Source organism: Chironomus tepperi, unplaced genomic scaffold, assembly GCF_022539635.2.
Source record: "Chironomus tepperi strain 1889 unplaced genomic scaffold, CSIRO-AGI_Ctep_v1 contig_58, whole genome shotgun sequence".
NCBI classification, from domain to species: domain Eukaryota; kingdom Metazoa; phylum Arthropoda; class Insecta; order Diptera; family Chironomidae; genus Chironomus; species Chironomus tepperi.
The window spans coordinates 63,740-86,830 of NW_027226180.1; the positions used below are offsets into that span (position 1 = coordinate 63,740).

General features: G+C 34.2%; 5 protein-coding genes and 1 long non-coding RNA gene across 10 annotated transcripts; 2 read left to right on the plus strand and 4 right to left on the minus strand.

Annotated features, from left to right (window-relative positions):
- The first annotated feature begins 20 nt into the window (after positions 1-20).
- On the plus strand, positions 21-2,894 carry LOC139100026 (uncharacterized). 3 transcript variants are annotated; one of them, XR_011545390.1, is made up of 4 exons: positions 21-252; positions 1,075-1,143; positions 1,668-1,855; positions 2,280-2,894. It is a non-coding gene; the product is annotated as an uncharacterized lncRNA (long non-coding RNA). The 3 variants fall into 3 exon arrangements; XR_011545391.1 differs by lacking the exon at positions 21-252 and adding an exon at positions 672-786; XR_011545389.1 differs by lacking the exon at positions 21-252 and having other exon boundaries at positions 971-1,143.
- Positions 2,895-4,348: 1,454 nt separating this feature from the next.
- On the minus strand, positions 4,349-7,380 carry LOC139100025 (uncharacterized). The gene is made up of 3 exons (XM_070652607.1): positions 7,324-7,380; positions 6,478-6,581; positions 4,349-6,413 (listed from the first exon to the last, which is right to left on the minus strand). Exons 2-3 carry the CDS (start codon positions 6,564-6,566, stop codon positions 5,135-5,137), a joined length of 1,368 nt encoding a protein of 455 aa, XP_070508708.1. The 5' UTR covers positions 6,567-6,581; positions 7,324-7,380; the 3' UTR covers positions 4,349-5,134.
- Positions 7,381-8,877: 1,497 nt separating this feature from the next.
- Positions 8,878-12,146, minus strand: LOC139100125 (uncharacterized). The gene is made up of 5 exons (XM_070652728.1): positions 12,011-12,146; positions 11,604-11,752; positions 10,172-11,271; positions 9,972-10,043; positions 8,878-9,573 (listed from the first exon to the last, which is right to left on the minus strand). The coding sequence occupies exons 2-5, from the start codon at positions 11,747-11,749 to the stop codon at positions 9,008-9,010; spliced, it is 1,884 nt and encodes a 627-aa protein (XP_070508829.1). The 5' UTR covers positions 11,750-11,752; positions 12,011-12,146; the 3' UTR covers positions 8,878-9,007.
- Positions 12,147-12,246: 100 nt separating this feature from the next.
- On the plus strand, positions 12,247-14,067 carry LOC139100333 (uncharacterized). Of its 2 annotated transcripts, XM_070652954.1 has the most exons (5): positions 12,247-12,604; positions 12,782-13,181; positions 13,357-13,475; positions 13,568-13,653; positions 13,712-14,067. In XM_070652954.1, the coding sequence occupies exons 2-5, from the start codon at positions 13,120-13,122 to the stop codon at positions 13,949-13,951; spliced, it is 507 nt and encodes a 168-aa protein (XP_070509055.1). In that variant the 5' UTR covers positions 12,247-12,604; positions 12,782-13,119; the 3' UTR covers positions 13,952-14,067. The 2 variants fall into 2 exon arrangements, 1 of the variants encoding a protein (XP_070509055.1); XR_011545437.1 differs by having other exon boundaries at positions 12,247-13,039.
- Positions 14,068-14,101: 34 nt separating this feature from the next.
- On the minus strand, positions 14,102-16,789 carry LOC139100332 (uncharacterized). Its single transcript, XM_070652953.1, has 3 exons — positions 16,651-16,789; positions 16,383-16,539; positions 14,102-15,518 (listed from the first exon to the last, which is right to left on the minus strand). The coding sequence occupies exons 2-3, from the start codon at positions 16,469-16,471 to the stop codon at positions 14,336-14,338; spliced, it is 1,272 nt and encodes a 423-aa protein (XP_070509054.1). The 5' UTR covers positions 16,472-16,539; positions 16,651-16,789; the 3' UTR covers positions 14,102-14,335.
- A 2,947-nt stretch (positions 16,790-19,736) lies between these two features.
- Positions 19,737-23,012, minus strand: LOC139100110 (uncharacterized). 2 transcript variants are annotated; one of them, XM_070652705.1, is made up of 4 exons: positions 22,947-23,012; positions 22,619-22,718; positions 20,531-21,399; positions 19,737-20,294 (listed from the first exon to the last, which is right to left on the minus strand). In XM_070652705.1, exons 2-4 carry the CDS (start codon positions 22,705-22,707, stop codon positions 19,876-19,878), a joined length of 1,377 nt encoding a protein of 458 aa, XP_070508806.1. In that variant the 5' UTR covers positions 22,708-22,718; positions 22,947-23,012; the 3' UTR covers positions 19,737-19,875. The 2 variants fall into 2 exon arrangements, with proteins under 2 accessions (XP_070508806.1, XP_070508807.1); XM_070652706.1 differs by lacking the exon at positions 22,947-23,012 and adding an exon at positions 22,803-22,897.
- Positions 23,013-23,091: the final 79 nt, after the last annotated feature.

A 23,091-nucleotide genomic window follows, 5' to 3' on the forward strand; every position in this document is an offset into this window, starting at 1 on the left:
AGAAATTAAATTATTGTGGCTAAATATCATGATATGTTATCATATCCAAAGAAGGCGAGGATGTCAAAATTATCCTTATGGCTCTTTATTATCGGTAATAATGAGCGGGAGGTCGAGATAGTGAAGTTCTGATAAATTTCATAATGGTCATAACCGTAAAATATTCAAATTTTAAAACCTTTCAATTGCTTTTTTTGGAGCTAAAAAAAATAGAAATATTAATCAGTTATAATCAAATCGCAGAGTCGAGAGGTGAATTGATTTTTTTGGAAATAAAATTTAAATAAATTAATTTAAAATTTTATTAAAAAAATTTAAAAATTTAATTAATTTATTAAAATTTAAAAATTAATTAAAATAAAAAATTCATATAAAAATCATCAAAAATTATTGATATTTATTAAAATATTAATAAAAAATGTTTGAAATTGAAATATGTTGCATAATGAATTCATTATTCATCATATTTGTGACTAAATTTCATTAAAATTTTTTTATAGAAATTAACAGTCTCAAAAAACTTGAAAAACAATTTGATTTATGGCAAAAAATTGTCTTAAAATGCTTTGATGATATATCATGTTAAGCTCACAATTTGATATAACATTTAAGGTATAACGGGATATAACAAGTTGTGCCAATAAGTCAGTGAGCAATATTTGTTATATGAAATATTTACAATACAAAATGTCGGATTAGTTTATCAGAAATAATTTAATTAATAAATATTTCATTGTAGTTAAGGTCCTTCAATATTTCGGACCAAGATAAAAATAATATTTAATTGTAAAAATTATTATAATAAATAATAATAAGTTTTAATAAAATTTCAATTTTATACTTTAAAAAAAATTAAATTGTTAACTTTCTTTTTTTTTAATAAGATTTTGAATCTTTTAATTTTTGAATTTTTGAATTTTTGAAGTTGAAATTTTGAATCAAAAATTTTTTTTAAATGAATTTTTTTATTACAAATTTTTACTACTTAAATTAAATTTACATAGTTTTAATCATTTAATTAATTTTATCACAATCCTCTAATTTTTATATTTTTTATTTTGATTTCATTAATAGATTTACAAAAATCAATCCAGAATTGCAAGCTGAAGCAGCTAAAACTTAAATTTATATCGGAATCAAAAGGTAATTTTTTAAAACAAATTTTAAAAATAGATCCAGAATTGATCATCACCAGAATCCATTTTGGAATCATTCGGACTTTAGAGTCGTGACATCACTTCATGAGTCATTGACTAACAATTGCAATAATTTTCTATTTTTGTCAAATTTTTGTGTAAAAACTAGAATAGTCCCCCATCAGGTAACGAGGGGTAGGGGGGGTGGGGGGGGGTGGTTAGTTCTATATTATATTTTTTTTTTTGCGTTTAACTTAATAAGTAATTGGACCCCTAGGAACTTAGATGTTTAAGAAAAAGTGGCGGAGCTTAGAGCAGAATGACAGACATAAATACAAATGACTTAAATTATATATACAATACAATTTTATGTATTCGAAATTCAGCTTATTTTTTTCTGATAAAAGTCCGCGAATTTTTCGTCGTTTTTTTTCTAAATCTTCTCTCTCCCTCTAACACACTGGACAGTAATCATTAACAAAAAAATATAAAAACAAGATGAATTATTTTAATTTTTTCATTTCTTTACAGACTCTTCTTTCTGTGAGACAGCAATAACACGTCCAAATTAAGACAGCATTGTTATACAATCTAAATCATCCAATTTAGATAAACATATACAAACAACAAGTTATATACATCAATTACAGACAAATCTATTTGACAAGTTAATTTCTTTAACAATTTTTCACTTGTTACGTTCAAAGCAGCCCACTTGTGTGAGTATGCTCAGTTGCATGCATGGGATGTCCGTCATATTTTGACATACTTTGAGAATTTAGAAGGGTTTTGGGAATTTTTTTCCATTCATGAGTCGATTTTTTCGGTGGTGTACCTGTATAGATGCATTGGTATTACAGATAAACAGTTAAACAGTATGGGATCTGTATCAGAGTAATTGACCCAGAAATTGTTTAGAAGAACACAACCCCCTCCCCCCCTCTCATTACCCCTAAAACATACAAACAGCTTGTTCACATTAATGAGCATACTAAAAGCAAGCATTTATACAAAATAGTAAAAGTGAGTATACTCAGAGGATGCTCTATGCCTGTTAGGGATACGTAATACATGAATAGTTCCATACTTTGATTAAAAGTTATAAATTTCTGATTAATTAATGATTTTTTTAAATTTTTTTAGATCAATATGCCTTCCCCAAGTAAACTCGCACGTGATGTCTATGAATTTTTTGCAATGATATTTAATAAATACGTGAAGCAGCCATGTATATTTTTATACTACTTACCAAGTGCCATAAAAAATGCACATCATCGTGAAACTTCAGTTTCAAAATGGCAAATAGAGGTTCGCGGCAGGACAGCTGTTGCAAATTTAGGTAACTTACAATATGAAAGTTTGATGAGTTATTTTAGTGAATCAATCAGCACTTCGATCATTATGTTTCGTGAAGATCGTGGAATCACGATGCATACTTCAAATATTTGGTCCTACCTTTGGATGCATTATCTGGTCCTCAAACTCAATTTCAATGGACACTACATATCATTTATTCCAAAGAGTTCTATAGAAAAACACCGATTTAGTGTCAAACTGCATCAAAGGACAAGATTCCAAGTTTTTCGCAAAAAAATGAATTTTTACAATGAAGACATCGGTTTGTCGACATCAAAATGGGAATCTGTCAATGAGGATCCAGTTCCAGTGGGTCATTTATTTGCCTTTGAATTCACAGTCGATAAGGAGAGTTACTTGAAAATTTTGGCTGAAAATAAAACTTTAAAGTTTGAAAATGAAGACATAGTTTTTGAAACTATTCGTTAAAAATTGTTGGATCGATTTCACTAAAGTGGAATAATCAAGGGTCAGACACTGTACTTACTGTACTTTCATATAAATTCAACAAGTACAGTTTCATATAAATTCAACAAGTACAGTAAGTACAGTACTGTACCACTGGAGTCTCTGACCCTTGGGAATAATCACTAAAATCCTAAATTCCCACCGAATGCTAGAAGATACGGCCAAAAAAATTAAATTGGATCTCCACTTGTGAAGTGAAATCGATCTTTTAAGTTTATGTTGCCAATCAATTCGCTATTCCTTAGTTTTTACTTAATTCCACCTAAATGTTCAATTCCTGGTACAAAAAGACAACTACGTTACCTAAAATCGAACTTTTTAATAATCACACTTAGGATAAGATATAATTAATTATAGTTCCTATTTGAGTTTAACTATATCAAAAGACTTAAGGCAAGTTTCTAGTCGACATACTTACTTTCTTGGATGAGGCGCACGAGAGAATGTCTAAAGACAGCTCTATCATTCGAAACATTCTTCCAGTTTGGGATATTAATGACTCTAGTCGAAATCTAGTCCGCATACTAGGATGTATAAATCACCCACGATTTTTAATTGGATCTTGTGATATCCTTTTTGATCTATTTAAAGTATCCTAGACTATTCCATCTCCTCACTGCCTGAACTTGCCCAAGAAACAGCCTTAGAACCAGGCCTTAAGCCGTTAATTTAAATTGTCGAATTTTTAGTAATTTACTTAATTGAATATATATTTTATTTTGTTTTTGGTCTTTTTTACAATTTTTTCCGACAAGACCTTAAATTCTATATTGTAAACTTCATGTCAGAGTTGCAAAACAAGTGCCTGTGACAGGCAAAAATCGTACAAATTCTTGATAATTTTTGTAGAAAAAAATCATATAAATTATCAAGAATTTGTTAAGTTTTTGCCTGTCACAGGCACCTGTTTTGCAACTCTGCTTCATGTCATATCACTATCTATCTTTCATTCCTGCATTTAATTTAAAACCTATTAGGTTTATACTAAGTCATCTCATTTTTGTTCTGTATTATTTAATTCTATATTATTTATTATTAATTTCAATTTTATTTTTTTTTTAATTGTTAATATTTGTTAAATTTTAGAACAGGGTTGGCAGGACTCTAATGTGAAGGCATCTTCACTGGAGTCTAGATTCCAAAGGTCCACTGGAGTCTGGACTCCAAAGTCCTGCCAACTCTGGTTGAAAAAAAAAAAGCTTTAAAAAACAATACATTTAGTGATAAGAAATAGTAAATTTAACTAAATAAGATAGTAAAAACAAGGAATTGATTGGCAATAATATTATGATATCAAACATTTAATAGTTTGAATACGTGTGCTACTCACAACCTACCTGTACACTACTCAAAAATTGTACTAAAGAACTGAAGAAGTAAAAAATAAATTATGTGCAATTTTTAATACTGAAATTTTGTTGATTTTAATTAATTTTCTTTACAGCATAAATTAACATAATTTTATTAATTTAAAATGACACGGGATAGGAATGATCAAAAAATTAAGCCTCAAGCCGCCTGAAATAACAAAAATACGTCATCAACTAGACATGAACTAGTTATAAAGTATTTTTGTCCACTAGGACCGGAATAGGATTTCTATGGTTCTAGTTTGAAGTCAAAGTCAAGCCCTTAAGGCAGGATGGCCATTTGCTGTATTTTTGCCAAGACGTTGCTTTACTCTTCAACCTTGCTGCTGTGTCCCAACAAAGCCTCAAACAGATTTTGGAATTATGGATAAATTAGGAACATTTTCTTTTTTAAGGTCCGGGTTCAAGCCCCAGGACTGAAAATATTTTTTCCAGAATTTTAATTATTTTCTGCAATTTTGTCCCGATAATTTGCGAAAATCTTCTGGCCATCCTATAATAAGGTTTCCCGAAGACTCAGTCATGATAAATTTTAGAGATTAAAACTTGCCGGGACGTCCTTGTTTACCGAGAAAGTCCTACTGGAACCATGCTCCGACTTGGAGCCTAGGTTAATGCAAAAAGGCCTTCCATCTGACCCTGTTCGAAGAAGTCCTAATCTCACCGAAATGTCCTGGCTTAACAAGGAAGTCCAGATTTGCCCAAGATGTTCTGGTCTAAAGGGAAAGTCCCGGGAATGTTCCAGTCTCGGTCTCGATATCTAGAACCCTTACTCGATATGATTTACATGACATTAAATCCAATTCATATTCCAATTATTTCAACATTCAGGCCTTTAAATTCAGCATTTGCCTCATTTAAATATTTCTCTGGTAAACTCAATTTCTTGAGATTTGGTGAACATTGTCTAAGTGCCCTCAATCTTTCAGCTACTCTTGGTGCTTCTGAGGTTACATAAATGTCCTCAAGTTTATCTATTTTTGGTAGGCATTCAATAATTGTGTTGATATTTCTGTCCATTGTTCTTAATGTCAATTTTTGGATATTATTGAGATTTTTCATCAAACCCAGGAATACCCCAAAGATACCCCGATATTCACTGTTATCAACAACCTCAAATTCCTTAACATTTTTGAACAAGTTTGACGGTGGATTTACTTTTTTTTCAATTTCATCACTCGCAATGTCAGTGCCGGATATGATTAATGTGAATTTAAGGCATAAAAATTGCTTGATCATTTCAACTGCGCTGGTTATTTGGATCTCAGATGCTGTGAATCCTGGAACATCCTGCTTAACTTTATTCACAATCAACGGGATGTTGCCGTAGTTAAAATTGTTCAAGTCCATTTCCTCAATTATGTATTTCAGCACTTTACCGCCATCAAAGTCGTATGGAAGTTGATGGATCGTCAGGTCCTTTAAGCTGCCTTGTTGTGACTTAAGGAAGGCATTCCTTTGTGTCCTAATTCCAACATACCAATTAAAGCTGATCATTGTGGTTTCAAGTTTGGTTATTTTGTATGGAAAGTCATCGCAGTCAAAGTAACTTCCAGTGCCTGCACCATCCAGCACAAGATGATTAAGATTCTTTGAGTTCCTGCAGATTTGGTTGAGAATGTCATGCGGGAAGCCATTCCATGTCCATTGATCATTTCCGACTGTGATTTTTTCGAGAGTTTCCTGATTTGTGAAGATTTTGAAGACGTTGTCGCTGCATTTATTGAATGTTAGGGATTTAAGTGATCTGATTGGTGCCAATGTCTCGTTATTTATAGCACAGATGTGACAGTCATTGAGCCTCAATGACTTTAGAGCATTTAAATTGCTTAAAATAATTGAAAACTCAACGATGTTATTGAATTTAAAATTATTCAGTTCTAGGTGCTCAAGATCGTACTGGAACCTGCTGACAAAGTTGGCAATGTCGACGAAATTCATGGTGGAATCATAGCTGATTGATAGGTTTCTGAGTGGGATGTAGAATGATGGTGAACCAAAAAAGTCTCGAAAATTTGTTGGAACTACTTTTAGTGTAAAATTCTGCAGACGCAGTTGAGAATTTGAAATAATTATTTGGGCACTGGAATTGGAAATGTCATTAATTATTAGGTATCATTAAAAGAAATTTGTAGGCTTTAACTTACTTCTCACACACTAATATTAAGTTTGATAAGGTTTCATCATCCAAATTGTTAATAACTGGCATAAAATCATCTTCAATTAGCATGTCCATTTTTTTAAATTAAATCTGAAAATAAAGAGAAATAAATTTAAATTATTATAAATAAAAAGTGAATTAAAGCTAATGTAGTAAGCAGAAACTCAAAATCCACTTGACTTCAACCTTCAAGTCCCAAAGTCCTGCCAACTCTGAATCAAACATAATTATATAGATTGTCGAAAAACTCGAACTCTGAGACAGGGTTCGAGCCTTCAATCCCCCATCTAACTTAAAAAAATATGTGTATCAAATCCCAAAGCCCCTCTTGACCATGCCTATGACTATTGAAATTAAAACGGAATTGCATATAATCATGTACAAAACTAAATTGAGGTTTTAATGGGAATGATTGCTTAAAAGTCGTTAAAAACAGAATCTGGTGCGTTTTGAAAATATGTCACATGGAGAAATGTGTGGATATGTGAGGAAAATTTGTAAATATCCACTCATATCCACAGATTTTTCCCTGTACACACATGAAATATGTGGCATATGTGTACACATTCTGGAAAATAGAGTATATTGTAACAGCCCTGCTTATAACCCATTAAAACCTCATATCAAACTTATATGACCCATTAAAATTGCCAAAATACTAATTTTTAAAGCCATTCATGAACTAGTTGTAAATATCAGTCCGAAAAATCCATAACTGCACATTATTATTATTTGTAAAACATTTTTTTATGCCTTAAATCTCAATAATTAATAGCTTTATACCAAAATAACACGGCTGAAGCTAGCATATTAATAAAATTTATATCCTTACTTTTTTTGATTTGCTTTATCATATACCAAGTTGAATTAAGTTGTTTAAGATTCTTTCCTGACTAAATTGAAAATTCAACAAACATGAGCATTTATAGAAATATAGTATAACTGTAAGTTATAACATATTTTAACGTTTTTAACTTTGTTGAGTTATACACATATGCGTCATGTATCTTAGGTCAAGTTTCTATAACAAAATTTCACTGTATGATGAAATGCACGTGCTTTGTTTCAGATATAACATTCTTATCAATTGTAAACAATCAGTCAAGGATAATACAAAAATCCTTTATTCTCAAAATTGAAAAATAAAGTAAGATAAAGGAGTCGTTGGGTTATTACCATGTTACAATAAACAATTGTCAATAGGGTAATATGGTACATAACTCATAAATTACGAATAAGAACCATACCACCATCGAGCCACCTCAACTCACAGAATGTCTCCTAATATCCTCAAATATCCCCATTCATATTTTGAGATATTTGTGGATATTAGGAGACATTCTGTGAGTTGAGGTTGCTCAATGATAGAATGGTTTCGTACTTTGGCACCTAATTACTGTGATACCAACCAAGTGGTCATGGGTTTGAGTTTCGACGGTTGAATTTCATTAAAATGTCTTTTTTCGAATCATATGTAGTGAAAATGCGGCTCATAGTCTTCCTTTTGAAGGCTGGAGATAATAAGTAGGCAATAGTGTCATTAAAGGAGTGGTTCTGATCCCTCTATGAACTATAGGTCTACTGAGTGCAAAGACTCTCACTCGTTAAACAATCATAAGCCGCAAAACGCCCAAACGCAGCTCTGAATCTCAACGATCTGAATAGCTAAGAGAAAATTGATCATTTTTAAATGCCATATGGCAAGTGACTATTCATTAATACTAGGAATCAATTTTATGAATCTCTTCCCTGAACTTAATCGTTTATACAAAGAATTTAATTGATTCAAGAGAATCAATAATAAAATTTATTAGATATCTTTTCTTATATTAATTGAGTCACATGGGAGAATAACATGTAAGGTATAACTAAATATAACATTATAAAATTGATAAGAAAGCGCCAGTTGAGATAAAGTTCAAATTTAGTGCTTATCTTAAATAAAGAATATTAATTAGCAGAAGTACCCGATCTGAGCAAGAACAGAAGCATATTCAACTGCTTTATTTACGCTCTACGATTCACAGTGGATCAATAGGAACTAGTAATCGCCCAGATGCGCAGGCCTGCAGTTTTCTGCATTTAATTTTGGCAAACCCTTATTGGAATTAATCATCAAATTGCTAGAAATCAGTCGAATGTCCAAATGCTCTTGTGGACGACCAAAGAACTCTGGAAAGGAAACTGTCGATAGAGACTTGATATTGGGAATTGGTTGATAGAAGCCTTCGATAGAGTCAGCTTTAGGGGCCATCTGAGGCAGGCCATGAGTCACAATTGATCTGTAAGGATACTCAATGCATAAGACTCCATGGTGGATAAGCTATGGTTTGGAATTGACTCCCTAATCTTCTCCAACCTCCAAAAATACGCCTTTGATGTGATATAACATTTGATTTAAACTTTATTATAAAATATATGAATTTTTCAAGAATTTTTATTAACAAAAATATTAAAATTAATTTACTTGACTAGAGATTAAAATAGATTAGATATCTCAACTAGAGCCGATTTAGTCAAATACCAAGTGCATTAAATGCAGCAACATCAATTGCATATGGATTCTCAATAACTTCAACATCACACAATGTTCCATCAATGTCCAGCTTGTTCCTTCTATTCATTATTTTATGATAACTCTGAGCATCCATTTGCATGTAGATTGAGCCATTAGTGACTTCTCCAGCCGGCATCCATCTTGAAGAACTTATTCCTGCATTAAAACGAGGAATGGAAAGGATAAATGAGTCAGCAGTCATATCAGCTGGGATTTGACATTTAGCGACGACTTGTGGATTGTTTATTAAAATCAAAATTTTCAGTTGAACCTTCTCATTTAGATGATATGATAGAGTCCCAATTTTAGCTTTAAATTGTTCAGGATAATCGTCTTGACCATCCTTAAATTCTACAACAATCTTGGCATCTTCAATGAACATTGCTGTTATATGGTCGTAGAATTCTTCCTCAGCCAACAATTCATCCAGTTCATCATAATTCTTATTGAGAAATATATTATGTGGATATCCACATGGATGCAATCTTAATTTTCTTGCTTGATGTAACTCAGCTGCACGAAATGCTATAAAAAAGAGAGTTTTAATCAAATTAATGTAATTTAATTTTTATCACGATTAGCACAAGTCAGTCAATTGATCCAAAATCGGGGACTAGACCAGTGTGACTATGACATAGTGTCAGAGTGGGATTTGAGTCGAATCCGGGACTAGGCCGGCGTCAATATGAACTGTTGTTAGAGTGGGATTTGGCTCAAATCCAGCATGCACTCGACCGGTACTAGTCGAATCTGGGACTAAGCCGACATGGCTATGACATGGTGTCGGATATGTATTTCAACAGAATTCAACACCAAGTCACAGTCATGATGACCTTTGGTTGGATGTTTGATTGATTAACTGATTTGCGCTATTCGAGTATGAGTAAGGAATTATATCCCTGGCAATACAGAGTATGACTTACCTGACTGCATAGCAAAATCTCCAGTTTTTGGAGCAATTAGAGGATACCTTAGAGGTAAAGCTGGTGGTACAGCTGAAATTAAGACATATACTTAATAATTAAACGTTCCTTAAGCTCCTTCAACATTTTAACCAAATGTATCAGAATTCTATCCTTACAGACTAAGAGCATTAGCTCTCATGCATGTTAGGACTACTTACATCTGTCTTCACCCTCATCATGTCCCCTTTCATCACCGTTATCACCATCTTCAGTGTCCATTGGCTCATCAACATCCATTTGTCTTTGAATACTTGAACCACCAGGAGCACTTGCACTGCTTGATCCCCCTGCTTGAGCTTCTTGTCCAGCACTGCTATTTGAGTCATTAGCACAACTTGTTATACAATTAAAAGATTCGCAATTTGGTGCGATAGCTTTAATGACATCCAATGTTGATGGTTCAATGGATCCTGGCGATGTTATGTGCAATTCCTTTAAATTGTGCATGACAGGCAGGCATTTAAGGACTCTGTTGATGTTCCTGTCTTGAGTATTTAAAGTAAGCTTTTCTAGGTTCCTTATATTCCTATAAAGTCCCAAAAATACACCAAATATTCCTTGACGTGAGGTGCTGTCAATGACTTCAAATTCCTTAAGATTCTCAAATATATCAGTCGGTGGATTAATGATCCTTTCTATGGCATCACTTGAGATGTCTGAACTTGTTAATTTTAATTTTAATTTTTCAATTGATGGGAACTGCCTAAACATTTCAAAAATGCTGCTTATTTGAATCTCAGATGCCTCAAATTCCTTAACATCCTGCTTATGGCCATTGAGAATTAATGGAATTTTTCCATAACAAAAAGTATCAAGCTGCATCTCATCGAAGATGTATTTAAGGACGTTGTCGCCATCAAAGTCATATGGAAGCTCATGGATCGTCAGTTCCTTTAAGAATCCCTTTTGTGATTTTAGGAAATTAATACGTGGATCCTTAAGTCCAGCAAACCATTGAGTTGTGAGCTTTGATAAGTCTAGTTTTGTAATTTTGAATGGACATTCATCGTTGTTAAAGAAACCGTCCTGGACCATCTGTTCTATCTTCTCCTTGTTCCTACATACTTCATTATATGCTTCATTGGAAAACTCATCCCAACTAGAATCATCACTTTTCAACACCAAAGTCACTTTATCCACATCTAGGATCACTTTCTGACTTTTGGTACCTGCACTTTGACTGCCATGTGATGTGGATTGCTCGGGTGATTTCGGATGTCTTCGTTGTCTTTCTGGCTTGAATACATTGCTTGTTGAGCTGAAAATACAACATTATTCAGTTTATTAATTGTAAAAATTGGTTTGGATCGTGTGAAATTTGTAACCGACATCCATCCGCACTAAGAGGGCTCTACCTTCCTACTTAGTCTTCGGTTTGGACTGGCGGTCTCGGTCTTGGTCTGGCAGACTCAGTTTCTCAATCTAAGCTTCAATCTAAGCCTCAGTCCCTCAGTCCGTCAGTCCGTCAGTCCGTCAGTCCGTCAGTCCGTCAGTCCGTCAGTCCGTCAGTCCGTCAGTCCGTCAGTCCGTCAGTCCCTCAGTTCCTTGTCCAGCAGTCCCTCATTCCTCAATTCAATCTTTTATACTTACGGACGAGGTGCTTGTATGCAGCTTCTGGACTTCGTTCTTGTAAATTCTGCTGTTTCCTCTTCTCTATCGGATCCATGATCACTGCCTGATTCCTGACCGGAAGCATTTCTATTTTTTCTAGTTGAACGCTTCTTATGTCTGTCCATTGTCTACATTTTTTGGGAATTAAAAATTGAATAATTTATAGTTAAAATGTCAAATGATCTTCAAATGAATAAATAAAGGTTAAAATTGATTAAAAATTGTTTAAAAAATATTAAAATATTGCCAGATTAACTGGATGGAATTGTCATATCCAACAAGTTATTTAAGCCATACAATTTATACGACAAATTAATTGTTTTGATTTATTGTTTTTTATATTTTTTTTTATAATTTTATTAATTTTCAAGATCAATTTTGCTTACATTTTGAGTATTTGCTCGTTATTTAATTAAATTTGCCTTTTTTTTAAATTGATTTAAGAATATTAAGCTTCTAATTTTATTGCCGAATTTTCAATAAAATTTTAAATTTTACAATACACGATCAAGAGTATTAATTTAATATTCTGTATTTTTTGATGATCCAAAATTCAAAATTCAATGGAGCGTTATTAACTTGTTGCTTATAATATGACGCAATTTTTGAGAAAAGAAAACAGCCTGTAAAATACAGCAACAATTGGAAAATTTATATTATAATTAGGGTGACCAGAATGTATTTAAGACACTGGGAGTCTCCTTAATAAGGAAGAGGCTCTTCTTTGTACAGGTTGGGTTCGGAGCTAGCAAGTTGGCAAGTTGTAAGCCTGCTATCCAGAGCTTGTTTGTGGAGTTGCTACCTACCAACCTAGAAGCGAGGATTTGAGTATGATTTTAATCTACTCTTTTGAGTACATATTCCGGCACAGTTTCGGTCCCTAGCGGTATAGTAACATGTGATACCACATGAAGATACACCCTTGATATTTGGTCAACTTTGGAGTCAGACTTCAGCTTTCCCAATCCACTTTAATAGAAGTGAGGGTCAACATATCATTAAGATTAGAGATTTACTGCATAAAATGTAAATTGTCATTGTGCCTATCAAGACAACTCTGTATTAAAAGGCTATAGCATATAACAATGATTATGATATTTATTCCTGTAGCTTACCGTTACTAACTAAATACCATTACTTTTAATATAATTTATTAGCATAACTAAGTAAACCGGCTTCTATGGACTGGACATGTTATTCGATGACCTGTGATAACATCCAATAAATAAGATCTTTAAAATAGAATTTGTAGATAGCAAAAGGTCACATGGACGACCAAAGAATTCATGAAAAAAAGCTGTCGATCGAAAAAGTATTGCATTAGGAATCAGAAATTGACGAACAGTAGCCAGAGCTGGTTTTAGACGTCATCTGAGGGAGGTCATGGGTCACAATTGATCTGTACGGTCAGCGATGTAAGTAATACAATATAATTAAATAAAATAGTTCTAAATCAGATCTTGTACATATAAGTTGTGAATATTTAGTAACAAATATGTATCCATTAAAGACATTTTTTGGTTATGACTTGGAAATTGGTGGAAAAGTTCAAGCAAAGTAAGTTCCTTTTTTGATATTTGATACTGAGACCTCCCAATTGATACTATTAAGAACGTCAAAATGGACATGAATGGCTGATGAATCAGATCAATTGTGATTCATGGATCCCTTGGGCTTCGTCTGGAGCTGACAATGCCTGTTTTTTAATATAATTTTAATTTTTCTTTTTTAGACTTGGAATGATTTGGAATGGCATCAACATGATATTCTGGTTGATATGTTGGTTAGTCCTCCTTAGTCTTCCAGAACTTTCATGGAATTCTGAGTTTAATCGTCCTCAATTAAATTTAGGTAAATACTTACGTAACCCCACCTCCCCGAAGGCTCCTTCCCTTCCTCTTTTTCCTATAAAACCTTAATAAGTGAACTATTTTTTATTCTAGATATTACAATTGTGATATTCAGTTTTGAAGGGTTTTATTACAGCAGTTATTACATATATTATGCACTAAATGAAGGAATAATGAATGTAAGTAGTATAAATAGACTTACATCCTCAAATAACTCTTACATTAACTACTTTACAGCGTTGTGCAAGTCAAATAGGTCCAGCAATTATTGACAAATTTACTTCCATGATTCTTTATATTCTTATGTTAATTTTTTTGATCACAAGTTTTGATTTTGGTCAATCATTAATTTTGTGTATTACTATTTTGGGCATCATTATAATCATATGGCAAGCTTATGGTGTCATGATTCTATTGTCAATTATGGAGAATTTTGAGGTATCAGCAACACAAACAACGCGTTATCCTAGACAATGATACCTATCAGGCAGAGAGAATGCTTTCATGATGCAGAAAGACTAATAAGCCGTCTCATTGCCAGTTCATAACTGATTAAGATGATTGTTGTAACCACGCATATGCTGTGTGATGTATTAAACAAGAATAATTCAAAATTGAGAAACAATATTTTGATTTTTGATATTTTTTATTGAATATTTTCAGTTTATGTGTTTATCTCATACAGATTGACACATCTGACCCTTGGCAGTAATGTATTAGAATATTTTCAAAATGTCTATTTTTGGATTAATTTCATCGTTTTAGTTATGAAGCTCCGTTCGTGGGTTGGGTCAATTAAGAATTATCCAGTCCAATTTCAGTCAGCTTAGATCATTTTCAGTTAGTTTTAATAATTTTCGGTCAGTTTAGACTATTTTCCAAACTCCTCGCATATGTCATCAATTCCTCAATCAAATTCTTATCACCAATATTAAGCCTAATGTCAGCAAGTTGAGTCATTTCAGGCAGGAACTGTTTTGCTACAATCCTAATTTTATCATCATCTGTACTTATTGCTAACTTCTTAATGTTACGACAGTTCTTATACAGTCCAAGAAATCTTGAAAAATTGGCATGCTGCTTACTTCCATCTACAACATCCAAACTTTGTAAATTCTCAAATAAATTTGTCCTCGGATTTAAAATTCGTCCAACTGCTTCGGCATCAATGTGAGTATTTGTAAGCCTCAATGTTAATGACTCGATAGGATATTGTCGAAACATTTCATACATGCTGCATACTTCATACTCGCTGACTGTCAATGTCCTTACATCCTGCTTCTTTCCATTCAAAATTAACGGATTTTTCTCCAAATAAAATTTTTTTAAATTCATTTTTTCAATAATAAATTTCAGCACTTCCGCGCCATCGTCATCGTATGGAAGGCTGTGAATCGTCAGTTCCTTTAGTGTTCCTTGCTGTGACTTTAAAAAATTAAGTCTCGGTTCCGTTACCGACCACCAACTTGTTGTTATGCCTGTCTCAAATTTTTGGACCTTAAATGGATAATTTTCAGCCTCAAAAAATGAATTTTGTCCAAATTTATGTAAAATTATGTGATTAAGGTGCGGCATTGATGCTGTCAATTCGATGAAGCTGTCAAATAGAGCGCTGCCCGGCGTGTTTTTGGTGAATTTAAGCTGTTTGACTGACTTTTGATGGACGAAAAATTTGAAAATATTTTGACAGAAATTGTCAATTTTAAGGACTTTAAGTGATGGAATTAAAGGAAGTGCTTGACTGTCTGCATCCACAACTTCACATTTTTCAATCCACAACTCCTTAAGGTTCACAAAGTCCATCAAAAAATTACCAAAAATATTAAAATTTTCCGTCAATTTCAAAATTTCAATTGAATTTGAGGAATTCTTTAAGAAATTTGAAATGTCAAGGAAGTCACTGTCGGTTGAGACATTGGATATTGTTATGTTTTTGAATGGTATATCAGGTACATCTGCAGATAGGTGATTTACATTTTGTGGATTTATATCAAGGTTGAATTTCAGTAAAAGCTTTGATGATGTTGCAAAAATGTTGGCAAAACTGTAAAGAAAAATGGAATTTTTGTAGGTTAGAAAAGTTGATTTGAGGCTGGATTTACAGAGTTGGGAATGGTATGTTACAGCTAGTCGGAGACGCGGATAGAGAGGCTTGAAGACAAAACCCTTCTTGGATCAGCAAATATGATCAATTTGTTAGAGTTTTTTTTGAGACAGAAGAGGCCAGACGAGGCCAGACGAGGCCAGACGAGGACGGAAGAGGCCAGACGAGGACGGAAGAGTCCAGACGAGGACGGAAGAGTCCAGACGAGGACGGAAGAGTCCAGACGAGGACGGAAGAGTCCAGACGAGGACGGAAGAGTCCAGACGAGGACGGAAGAGTCCAGACGAGGACGGAAGAGTCCAGACGAGGACGGAAGAGTCCAGACGAGGACGGAAGAGTCCAGACGAGGACGGAAGAGTCCAGACGAGGACGGAAGAGTCCAGACGAGGACGGAAGAGTCCAGACGAGGACGGAAGAGTCCAGACGAGGACGGAAGAGTCCAGACGAGGACGGAAGAGTCCAGACGAGGACGGAAGAGTCCAGACGAGGACGGAAGAGTCCAGACGAGGATGGAAGAGGCCAGACGAGGACGGAAGAGGCCAGACGAGGACGGAAGAGGCCAGACAAGGGACAAATGGCTGGGCAGGGACAGATAAACGGACAAGGAAGGCAAGTCAGACGGGAAAGAACGTCTTGTGTCTGTCCATTCAGGTTAAAGCTCCTCCAAATTCAACTTTTTGCAGTTTTGTTCAGAGTTGACAGGACTCCAAAAACGTGAAGTCCGGACTTCAGTAGTGCCAATGTCCTGCCAACTCAGGTCCTGAGTTTCCTATAATTTCACCCAATTTAATCATCAATACTCACAATTTGCAGGTCTTCATAACATTGAACATTGATTCATTGTCCAAATATTGAAAAATCTCAATTAAAACATCTTCAGGCAGCTGATCCATTGTTACTGATTACGTTTGTAGGAATTCACCGGCAGTAAGAGATGTCATCAAATAATCGAGAAACTCAGCTGAGAGAATAGAAAAATTGAGAGAATTTTTGATAATTTCTCTATTTTTTTACTATTTCATAATAATAAGAAATTTTGGATTTATTTGTTGTATGTTATGTTGGAACTGACTTGTTTATTTGATGCTATATTATGGCTTAAAAATTGATAAAATTCACTGTTTTTTAATTACAAAAATCAAATAATTTCAATTAAAATAATTAAAGAATAAAAAATTGAATTTGACTTCAAAAATTCGGATAATTTTCACCAATACTAAAGCATATGGATGTGCTGAACACAGAAAAATAGAGAGAATTAGAAATTTTTTATCTTCTCTCCCGAATAGAACTACCATGAACCATCAAGTAAGTCCAGGAACAGCATCATGTAATAAGTCATCAGTTCCTCTAATTTTTAATAAGCTTCAAATTCACGCCATTCAAAAACTCCAACATTTGGTGCCAAATCCTCAATTATTTCTCTTATTTCAACCTCATTTGCTCCATTCGATTCCAAATAAATTTCATTCAATTCCGCCATATCCGTTAGACATTCCCTCAAGACACCGATGATGTCATTGTCATTTGACTTAATGGACAGCTTGTTGATGTTCCTGCATTTCTTGTAGAAACCGACAAACATCAATAAAAGCAGTCCACTGTGATCGAGGATGTCCAAGTGCTGTAGATTGTCCAGGACATTTGTTGGTGGATTTATTACATCAGCTAGACATTTTTGGCTTATGCTGGTTTGGGTTAGGAACAATGTGAATGAAGTAATTGCTGTGGATGGGAAATTGAGAGGTTTTAGTGGCTGAGTGGGTAGAAAAATTGGATATCATGTACTATTCTATCCTATTCTATCCTAACTAACTCCAAACCATCCCTAGAGTACCTAAGGCAGGGTTTGGCAGGGTACCCGACCTACCCGCATTCAGATACACACAGAGACAATCCTTAAGAACAATATTAAGGCCTCAAAACCAAAACTTACATGGAAATTGCCTAAACATCTCAAAAATGCTTGTAATGTTGACCTCAGCAGCCATAAATTCCTTAACATCCTGCTTATGTCCATCCAAAATCAATGGAATTGTCCCATAATAAAATGACTTTAAGTTCATTTCCTCAATTATGAATTTCAGCACTTTCCCGCCATCATAATCATATGGAAGCTTGTGGATCGTCAGTTCCTGCAGATGTCCTCGTTGTGACTGCAAGAAAGTCAGCCTTGGAATCGTCTGTGTCCACACAAATGTCATCAAAAATGCTTCCAATTTGGTAATTTTGTATGGAAAATGTTCACAGTCAAAATATCCGCCGGTTCCGGTTCCATTTAAGGTGATTTGATGGAGATTCGGTAAAGTTGCAGCAAGTTGATTGAAATTGTTGTATGAAAATCCATAGAATGTCCAATTATAGTTGGTGACTTCAAGTTTTTCAATTGACTTTTGGTCGTGAAAAAGACCAAAAAAATTTCCGCGACATTTTTCAAAACTTATGGATTTTAAGGACTGTAAAGGAACCTGTTCGACTTTGTTGTAATTATTTATGGAACAAAATTGTAAATTTAAGATTTTCAGCCGCGGCAAGTCACTAAAAATGCCTAAAAAGTGCTCAGAATCATCAACTTGAATGCTTTTTAATGTCAAAATTTGAATCGAATTTTTGAGATTTTGGAGTAAATTTTGAAAGTTTTCGGAACTGCTGTTGGTGTTGGAGATTGATACATTTTTGAAACTTATGAGGTTCGCTAATTCATGACGATTTAAGGCATTTATATTGTTGTAATCGATGTTGAGGTAGAGGTTCAATAGAAGCTTTGTGGATGTTGAGAGAATGTGAGCTAGGCTGGAATTTAAATGAAAAAAAGTGATTATTAATCTTATAAATTCATCAATTTTCCTATCTAAGCTCTATCGTAATCAACACATCGTGGATGCTAGCCCATGTAACCTAAATGTTCCATATTTATTACATTAACGTTCTTAAGGAATAACAATGTAATACACAGGGAACAATTCGGTTACATGGGGGGATTCAAAGATTATTCGGGGATCGAAGGCGGGGTACGTTTGAGGATCAAAAGCTTCCTATCCTCAAATGTATCTATTTATGTCACTTGGTCAAGACACTGCTATGTCTTTGTATTAATGGAAAGACGCCAATTTGACCTGTCAGCACCGTCAAGTCAGTCTTAGTAGGAATGAGGTTGGTGTAAGGCTGAGATTTTGCTAGTTTTCAAACCAGAGTTGGCATGACTCCAATGTGGAGGTGTCCAGACTCCAGAATTACACAAGTTAGCTAATCGTTCCATAATCCAACACCAGGCATCCATGACTCTTATTTTGTCTCAGTTTAAATTGAAGATACACTTGACTAAACATGTGGACCACTAAAAAAGATAATGAAATAATAATTCTTACTGTTTTGATGCTTCTGCTGCGTTTAATAACGACTCATTATCTAGATATTCAAATATAATGAATAATATCACATCTGGTATCTTCTCCATTTTTGATTTTGAAGTTTAAAATTGTCAAAAATTATCAGAATTTTTAAATTGATTATCTGACAGTAAAACTGGCACTACCAAAAATGATCTTTATGTCTAAAATCTGAAATCGATTTGATTTCCAAAATAATACATTAGAATTAGAAAAATTGGAGAGTGGAAGCTGGGGACCCATTGAGAGAACAAATAATACACTTACAATTTCATTAATATTTCGCAATAGATTCAAGTAATTTCAAATAAAATCGACGAGTTACTGAGTATTTTTTGGGGATTGTTCACATATTACGTTAAAGAATAACGAATTATTCCATGGTGGTAGAGTAGGGTACATCATGGTTTGATATATATACAGCAATAAGACGGTATATGGTAGTACACGTCACATAAAATTGTGGTATACTTAGACAGTCCAACTGTACCACCATGTCGTGCAACTTAATCGTACCAGAAGTGAATCTGAAGCATGTTAGTGATGTACTTAAGACGTACAGTACCTTTATTGGTGAAATCTGCGGCAGATTATCGATATCAAAGCCAATTCTACTCTCAGCATTATGATTTGTTTTGAAAGTACATAACTTACCCAAGAAACTACACGATAAAGGCTCCTCAAGTACTATAGACTAACATTACCTCATAGATGTCCAAGGTATACCAAGTAACTGTCTCTGAAATAGTTCAAAATTCAAGACAATAAATTTCATAATTTTCTTAACATTTTATTGAATTAAATTCAGAAAATACGCTTAATAATGTAGCAAGCCTTTGAAGAGTCTGGACACCACAAGTCCAACCTGGAGTCCAATCCGGTCTGCAATCACATCACAATTAAAGCAACTAAATTCCAACAATTTCATAATCATTTCCAAAAAATTCCCTCGCATCATTCACAAATTCCTCATTAATGCTCAATTTTTTAACATTTGGTGTAAAATCTCTAATAAATTGGAGTCGCTGCAACGAATTTGGGACATCAGTTTTTAAATAAATTTCATTAAGTTGCGTAAATTCAGGCAAACATTCCTCGAGGACTGAATTAATTGCTAAATCTGGAGTTTTGATTGTCAATTTTCGAATATTTCTGAAATTTTTGTAGAGTCCTGTGAACATTGCGAGGAGAGCTACATAGTTGCTGCTGTCTTCGATCTCTAGCTCTCTACAGCATGTGAACAGCATGGTGCGTGGATTGATGATTACAGCATATTCGTCTGCATCTAGTCCAGTTTGGGTGAGGAAAAGGCTGAATTTTGTGATTGCTGGAAAGAAATTTTAACGGTTTTCAAAAATTCAAATTTTAACGGTTTTCAAAAATTCAAATTTTAACGATTTTCAAAAATTCAAATTTCAACGGTTTTCAAAAACTCAAATTTTAACGGTTTTCAAAAATTCAAATTTTAACGGTTTTCAACAATTCAAATTTTAACGATTTTCAAAAATTCATATTTTAACGGTTATCAAAAATTCAAAATTATACCAAAATCCTTCAACTTACTTGGAAACTGCCTAAACATCTCATATGCACTCTCGATCTGAACTTCATGTACCCTAAACTCCTTAACATCTTGCTTCCGTCCACCAAGTATCAACGGTATTTTTCCATTATAAAATGTCTCAAGCTGCATTTGTTCAATTATATACTTAAGTAAAGTCCCACCCTGATAATCATATGGTAACTTCTCAAGGATCAGTTCCTTCAAATGTCCCTTCAGTGTCTCAAGACATCTTAATCGTGGCTCACGATTTTGCCAATAAAATGTCATCAAAAAGACATCAAGTTTACGAATTTTAAACGGAAATCCACCATATTCACAATAATTTCCAGTTCCATGTCCTTTAAGGATCAAAGTGTCTAAATTTTTAAAATTTGTAGCCATTTCATCAAAGTCAACCCACGAGAAGTCGTCGCCCCATCGCATACGTACGATGGATATGCTCTCGACTGTCTTTTGGGTATGGAAAATTTTGAAAAAATTGTCGTCGGATTCGTGGAAGTTGAGTGACTTCAGGAACATGAATTTGGGTAGCTGCTTATTGACATTAGCGATTGTACAGCTTTCAAATGTAATTGACTGGATTCGACGCAAATTTTTGATTATTTTCTGTAAATCCACAATCGATTGAAAGTCAAAGCATTTTAGGTCCACAGACTCAATTGAGTCTTTGTAAAAGTCGATGATTTTTGATAATTTTGGGATATCCTTAATTTTTGAATTTTTTTCACGTGAATTATCAATTGAGACATTTTTGATGGGGACGATCGGGAGATGCTTAAGTGTTGATATTTTGTTGACTTTTTCGGCATTGAGATGTAATGTGAATTTTGATAGATGCTTTGTTGAGTTTGAGAAGATTCTTGACCAGCTGAAATTGAAATTTTGTGGATTAATATAAGGTTGTTAGTGCTTAAATTTAGGGTATCTAGGGTTAAGTCTAGATTAGTAAGATGGAACCAAGACGGAAATAAGACAGAACCTAGATAGAATCAAGACGGAACCAAGACGGAACCAAGACGGAACCAAGACGGAACCAAGACGGAACCAAGACGGAACCAAGACGGAACCAAGACGGAACCAAGACGGAACCAAGACGGAACCAAGACGGAACCAAGACGGAACCAAGACGGAACCAAAACGGAACCAAGACGGAACCAAAACGGAACCAAGACGGAACCAAGACGGAATTTAGTCGGAACCTAGACGGGGAATCTAGATCAAACCAAGACGGAACCAAGACGGAACCAAGACGGAACCAAGACGGAACCAAGACGGAACCAAGATGGAACCAAGACTGAACCCAGAAGGAACCAAGTCGGAACCAAGTCGGAACCAAGACGGAACCAAAACGGAACAAACTTGGAACCTAGACGGAACCAAGACGGAACCAAGACGGAACCAAGACGGAACCAAGACGGAACCAAGACGGAACCAAGACGGAACCAAGACGGAACCAAGACGGAACCAAGGCGGAACCAAGACGGAACTAAGACGGAACCTTGACGGAAACTTGACGGAATCTAGACGAAACTAAGAAGGATTCTAGACGGAACCAAGACGGAACTTAGTCGGAATCTACAACCAAGGTATGCAACGAGAAGTAAAATGTCGCCCACCACTGATCAATAGCAACAAATCAACTGCATCACCCTGTAGATTCCAAAACGAAAAAAATACCAGAAATTCTTCAATATTTTCCTTGTTTTGACAGTTTTTAAGGTCATATTTGTTGACATTTGAATTTGATTCAAATTTATGAGTGTTTACGGAAATGAAACATTTTTTCTATTTTTTTTTTGGGTAGATTTCCTCAATTTGTATTAGATTTCCATTCAGATTTCACTATTTTATCAAAATTTACACTTATTTAGGTTTCTTAATGTTCTCTGGATGATCCAGAGGAAAATCATTAGAAACAACTCAAGCACCAACGGTAAAGGTTACCTAAAGGTCACCTCAACCTCACCTGTCAGATGAATCTACGTATTATATGCTAATTTTGAGTAGATTCAAGCTTCAACAACCTATGCTGCACAATTTAGATCTATGATGACAATTTATTCCCAATATTCATTAAAGTTACTTACTATTTTGAAGCTTCAAGTGCATTCCACATGGATTCATCATCTAAATGGTCAAAGATGATCAATAAGATGTCTTCTGGTAAGCTGCACATGACAAGATTCTCTAAATTTAATGAAAAATTGAAGAAAATTTAAGAAAAATATTGAAATTTGAGTCTGATTTTGGTGAAAATTGTCAAAATTTTACAATCTCAGCCCAATGATTGCTTTATGCTGACTATTCTGTTAATTTAGACTCATTAATTTCACAATAATACAATTTACACTTTGAAAACTCAAATTTTCGTAAAATGAATCATTATATATACAAAAATCAGCTGTTTTTACTCACCGGTCTGTTTATTATTTTGTAAATTCTCAATTTTTATCGGTCGACCTACTCAATTGAAGAAACAAACGAGACTGAAGAGTACTGAGAGAAAATAATACATTTTTTGTGTCACAGCAGAATTCGCTCTCAAAGAGAGAATTTGACT

Excerpts from the sequence above, each read along its gene's own strand:
- LOC139100025 (XM_070652607.1), bottom strand. The coding sequence starts at position 6,566 with ATGGACATGCTAATTGAAGATGATTTTATGCCAGTTATTAACAATTTG. Across the intron at positions 6,414-6,477 it reads TTAATATTAGTGTGTGAGAA|TGCCCAAATAATTATTTCAA; the intron begins GTAAGTTAAAGC and ends TTCCAATTCCAG.
- LOC139100125 (XM_070652728.1), bottom strand. The coding sequence starts at position 11,749 with ATGGACAGACATAAGAAGCGTTCAACTAGAAAAAATAGAAATGCTTCC. Across the intron at positions 11,272-11,603 it reads TGCATACAAGCACCTCGTCC|CTCAACAAGCAATGTATTCA; the intron begins GTAAGTATAAAA and ends TTGTATTTTCAG. Across the intron at positions 9,574-9,971 it reads AGATTTTGCTATGCAGTCAG|CATTTCGTGCAGCTGAGTTA; the intron begins GTAAGTCATACT and ends TCTTTTTTATAG.
- LOC139100333 (XM_070652954.1), top strand. The coding sequence starts at position 13,120 with ATGTATCCATTAAAGACATTTTTTGGTTATGACTTGGAAATTGGTGGA. Across the intron at positions 13,182-13,356 it reads GGTGGAAAAGTTCAAGCAAA|ACTTGGAATGATTTGGAATG; the intron begins GTAAGTTCCTTT and ends TTTCTTTTTTAG. Across the intron at positions 13,654-13,711 it reads TAAATGAAGGAATAATGAAT|CGTTGTGCAAGTCAAATAGG; the intron begins GTAAGTAGTATA and ends ACTACTTTACAG.
- LOC139100332 (XM_070652953.1), bottom strand. The coding sequence starts at position 16,471 with ATGGATCAGCTGCCTGAAGATGTTTTAATTGAGATTTTTCAATATTTG. Across the intron at positions 15,519-16,382 it reads GTTATGAAGACCTGCAAATT|TTTTGCCAACATTTTTGCAA; the intron begins GTGAGTATTGAT and ends TTTTCTTTACAG.
- LOC139100110 (XM_070652705.1), bottom strand. The coding sequence starts at position 22,707 with ATGTGCAGCTTACCAGAAGACATCTTATTGATCATCTTTGACCATTTA. Across the intron at positions 21,400-22,618 it reads GCACTTGAAGCTTCAAAATA|CTGGTCAAGAATCTTCTCAA; the intron begins GTAAGTAACTTT and ends TTTCAATTTCAG. Across the intron at positions 20,295-20,530 it reads GATGTTTAGGCAGTTTCCAA|CAATCACAAAATTCAGCCTT; the intron begins GTAAGTTGAAGG and ends ATTTCTTTCCAG.